Source organism: Sinocyclocheilus anshuiensis, unplaced genomic scaffold (assembly GCF_001515605.1).
Source record: "Sinocyclocheilus anshuiensis isolate Anshui unplaced genomic scaffold, SAMN03320099.WGS_v1.1 scaffold972, whole genome shotgun sequence".
In the NCBI taxonomy this organism is placed as follows: Eukaryota; Metazoa; Chordata; class Actinopteri; order Cypriniformes; family Cyprinidae; genus Sinocyclocheilus; species Sinocyclocheilus anshuiensis.
In genome coordinates, this window is record NW_015551046.1 from 1 (window position 1) to 4969 (window position 4969).

The 4969-nt window shown below is 36.4% G+C and overlaps 1 protein-coding gene across 1 annotated transcript in view; it reads left to right on the forward strand.

The window, feature by feature from the left end:
* The first annotated feature begins 3433 nt into the window (after window positions 1-3433).
* The window catches only part of LOC107661817 (interferon-inducible GTPase 5-like), a 15941-nt gene continuing 14405 nt past the window's right edge, over window positions 3434-4969 (forward strand). The window contains exons 1-2 of the mRNA XM_016451581.1: window positions 3434-3467; window positions 3573-4585. Coding sequence (XP_016307067.1) covers window positions 3576-4585 — 1010 coding nt within the window. The 5' untranslated portion in view covers window positions 3434-3467; window positions 3573-3575. The remainder of the gene's footprint in view (window positions 3468-3572; window positions 4586-4969) is intronic.

Here is a 4969-nt window from a genome sequence, read left to right on the forward strand (position 1 = left end):
TTGTTTCCAATGCAAGTGATCGCGCCGGCGCCTCCATGTCCTGTGAAGCGCGCTTGCTCTCCGCACAAACAATTAGATATGCGTCTAATAGCGCACATTTATATAGGTTAAACATTTAAACTAACATTGTGATATGCTTAGCAATAATTACGGCATATTTTAAGTTGTTTCCACTGCAAGTGATCGCGCCGGCGCCAGTTCATATGCTTGAACTGTTGTATATCTAGGTTTTATTTTAGGCAAGTCGTGATGATTTGAGAAGGCTAAATTGATCAAGGCTATGATCAACTCGCTGTCTGTTGCTGGCTGCTTGATCGTTACTTTAAAAAAACAAAAACTTACATTTAACGAACAAAAAAATGCTCCAAAAGTTTTTCTAAATTAAGGCAATAAAAAACGAAACGGAATATAATCACTTTGACATTATATACAAAACTGAACTATTTTAATAGCTGAAACAGTAGTATAAGCTGTTTTGGGAGAAGGTGGGGAAAAAAAGACGGGCTCGGGTTGGACTCGGGCCAAAAATTCTGATGAGCTGTCGGACCCGGGCCGGGCCAGGGCCTATATTTGAGGCAGGGCTCTAATGTGAATGAGTTACTGTAGTCAGTGAAAGTTAGTTGTTTAGTTTTTACGATTGTACAGATGAACTGGTTTTTACTTTTTTACAGTTTCTGTTTTTTTTTTTTTTAAATAAATTATTCTTAATTTTGAGATTAACTACTTTAGCTATTCTTAGTTTTAAGGGAAAACTATTATTAGAACTATTAACTCTTATTGTTTAGTGTGAACTGTGGGTTATTTAACTCTAAAATGTTCTGGTTTTGAATTTTTAAGCAAACTATCAGTTGCGCATAAGGAAGAACAGGAATAAAATTAAGAGCTTAACCTTTTCAGTGGTGAGTTTAAAATATTCTAGCGGTCCCCCCAGAATGAGTTTTTTTAAGGTGACCATTATTTTAGAACGTTTCCCCTTACTGTTTCCATGGCGACACACCGCGGCCACAATAACACTGTATGACAGATGGATCGCTTTTATTTTGTTTTTCCTTTTTTATTTAAAATATTCACAAACTTGCATACCCTGTCATGAACAATCTGATATTCCGATTCAAAATATGTGTAAATGAGTGTGTTCAAAAACCTTTCTAAATGATCTTGATCGTGATCTATAATGTGAGATGGGCGCCGCCATGTTTGTTGCAGTTCAGAGAGTCCTGTCAGTCTGATTTACAGCACGTGAATTCACCAATTTCTCCCCTAAATACAAGTAGTACCGTATTGACCCGAATATAAGACGATGTTTTTTTCTTGGAAATACATCTGAAAAAAAACGCGGTCGTCTTATATTCAGGGTCTAGACTTTGACATGTCAATAATACACCCACAACAATAGGTGGCGCCAAATACGCATAAAACGAGTGTGCCATGAAATACGTAATGTAATGCGTGTTGTAAAGATCGCGAGTAAAAACAAAAGAAAGAGAAAACCTTACAGCTGCATGAGTCGTGACTGTCACGTTAGTCTGATGGGACCAAACTCTCTTTGTGATTTTAAAACGTAAGACAGTACCCAGATTTGAAGACTACAGTAAGATTTAACTTCTACTGTTAATAAGATTTTGGTAGGCTACTATTAGATGGATAGCCTAAATGTCCTAATTCAGATGGGCTACCTGTTTTTTATTTTTTTTATTTTTTAATGATATATCAAAAAGTGTATCTTTTTAAATGTGATTGTTGGTACATTTTACCAGTTTTTACCATACTTTCAAAACAAAAATTAAAATAGGAAAAATATGCAATATGAAAATAATTGAAGACAAAATGTGTTTTACTGAGAAAAAACAAGATTTGGTTTTTAAAAAGCCTTTTTCCAAAAGGTACATCTGGAAAAAGGGGGGTCGTCTTATAATCAGGGTCGTCTTATATTCGGGCCAATACGGTAAGTGGCCGGTGAACTGGGTGAAGAATAGAGTGAACTTTATAGTTATTTACACTGTGTATCTGATATGAATAAAACACATCTGCAAATTAAATTTGAATGGATTGTTATCGTTGCTTCCATAGACATATGTGTGTATTTTTCAAACTCTAAATGTATCGATTTACTAGTACTTATGTGTATTTAAATGTCTGAAGCCTAATATATGCATTATGTGGTTAAGAACACTGCATAGTTGTGACAATATATGACGAGCAGTGCACGTCTCTCTCTGGCTCAGCGTCAGCCAAAGCGCGAAAGCACAGTTTGAATTTGGCAGTATCACCGAACGTTCTAAATCCCATACGTGGGACCGTACCGCTCAAAGGGTTAAATAATTGTTTTAAGACATTTCAGTGTTTGAAATTAATTAGTTATGGTACTTTATGCCTGGTATACACTGTTAGAAAAAAGAATCCAATCTGATTGCAGGCTCGTTCAACTGAATAAGGCAATCAACTGAATATTAGTAGGCACACCGCTAGTTTAGAATCAATAGTACTCACTGTATCCTGACAATAGACCTACACTGATAGACTGTATCTGAGTTGACTAAGCGGAAGTTCTAAAGAACACTGTGCATTTAAAGATAAGAAACGTCATTTAATGTTGTGGCATATATAGGTAGAGACTCTTGAGACCCTCACAGAAACTGTGGATATACAAATGGTAATCAATATGCCAAAATCCATGGTAACTACACTTTTACTACAATGAAACCATGGTTAATTTTCGTGAGGGATGACGCGTGAAACAATTGAACAGATTCACTCGCTTTACATCTTTTACACTCACGTTTGTCATTCCTGAAACTGTAAATGTGAACGTGTGGTCCTCTTAGACAAACAAAACTTCTTAAAATTATGAATGGATTATGTAGAGAAACCGATCAAAGGGTGCTCCCCTTACAGCACAGCTGATTTTGACAGTTGACTGGAAATGACTGAGATGGCTTATTTAAAACCAGAAAGTAACTGTGCAGAACCAGAAACTTGTATTTACTATATTTCCGATAGCATGTGAAGGCAGCATTAGTCTATTCAAATCTTCAGGCTTTTCAAATTGCTTGCAACTTTCTGGCTATGCTTTCTAAATCCAACATCAAAGTTTGTTTTGACACATTTTTTTTTAATCTAGTTACATTTGGAATTTTACAGCACACGGTTTACAGAAATTCACTGCAAGTTTCAAAATAGTTTGAGGTAGATTGAATATCAATATTGGGAATGACAGTTTCACACATTGCTAATTATATTCAAATATATTCACATCTCATTTGAATTTAATTATTAAATATAAATATATTTCAATAATACTACAATAAATGTAAAAGCAATCTACTTTTGATCTCTCTGATTGTCTGTTGACTCTGGGGTTATGATTGTTGTTCAGTGTCGACAGCACAACTGTTTCACATTGGCATAATATTCCATTTTTGTGTTTACACAGGTTTCAGTACTCCTCCTGGAACCAAGAAATTCAGGTAATTAGAATCATATGTTGTCAGTTACATTATTCAATTACATTATTTAGATAAGTATTGTGTCTCTAATTCTGAGCATTCATTAATGTTTAATTTGCCATTCAGAACATGGAAAATCAAGACCCTGCTGTTGTTGATGCAATAAAGGGATCGGGCGAGTCCACTCTGGAAAAGGCTACAGCAAAAGCTAAAATAAAATTTGATCAGTTTGTTAATGTCTCACTTAACATCGCTGTGACTGGAAAGACAGGATCAGGAAAATCCTCCTTTGTAAATGCACTTAGAGGTCTAAAAGATGAAGATGTTGGAGCAGCACCTACTGGAGTCACAGAAACTACAATGGTGGCCACCATGTATGAACATCCTGTAATGCCAAATGTGAAGATCTGGGACCTGCCTGGAATAGGAAGCCCAAACTTCAAAGCAAAAAAATACCTGAAAGATGTCAATTTTAACACCTATGATTTCTTCATTATCCTTAACTCAGAGAGGTTCATGGAGAATGACATCATGCTGGCTAAAGAAATAAGAAAACGGAAGAAAAGCTTTTACTTTGTTCGTTCCAAGATTGACCAAGACATGTTTTCAGAAAAAAAGAAAAAAGGATTTGATGAGCAGAAAGTTCTTTCCATAATAAGAGAGGATTGTCAGAAAAACCTGAAAAAACTGGGAGACCCCAAAGTTTTCTTGATATCGTCTTTTGATTTGGAGAAATATGATTTTGAATCACTTCAAAACATTCTTGAAGATGAGCTTCCAGAACACAAGAAGTATGCTCTTCTACAAGCCTGGCCAGTGTGTTCTGCTGCATCTCTTGAGAAGAAGATCAATATGTTTAAACGGATGATCTGGGCTGCATCTCTTGCCTCTGCTGGTGTAGCAGTTATCCCTGTGCCTGGCCTATCAGCAGCATGTGATGTAGGCATAGTCGTGCTTTTCCTCACAAGGTGCTACTATGCATTTGGTTTGGATGATAAATCACTGACAAGGCTTTCAGAAAAAGTTAACAAGCCCCACCTGAAACATCTGGCCAAATCTACATTTGTTACTGCCATCCGAGAAAGAGCACTGACCAGATTGCAAGTGTCTGCTGCGCTCGCTACCATTGCTACTGTTTTGTGTGTATCTGATTCCTCGTTAGTCAGTCCTCGTAGAAACTAGTTTTGATCTAAGTCTCACTGCAGAGGCGTTTTGGCGTTGCCAGCGTTCAAATTTTTTCCTGCCATTACTCCTTCTTTGCTACCTTAAATAGGTAAATTCATGCATTACTTTAACAGAGCACCCCCTAATGTTCAGGTGAGTAGTGACAATGTTGCTCTAAGAGGATTTCTGGTACATAAGTAACAGGGAAACTGTTACACACCCCTCCCCTTAAAAAAATTTAAACAACTCCATAAAACTTTTTCATCTTTTCTACATGAAAGGTTTCAACTTGTTTTGAGTCATCCAACATCTCTACCTAGTAGTTAACATTGTTTAACCTTTTCAAAACTTTAGCTGAC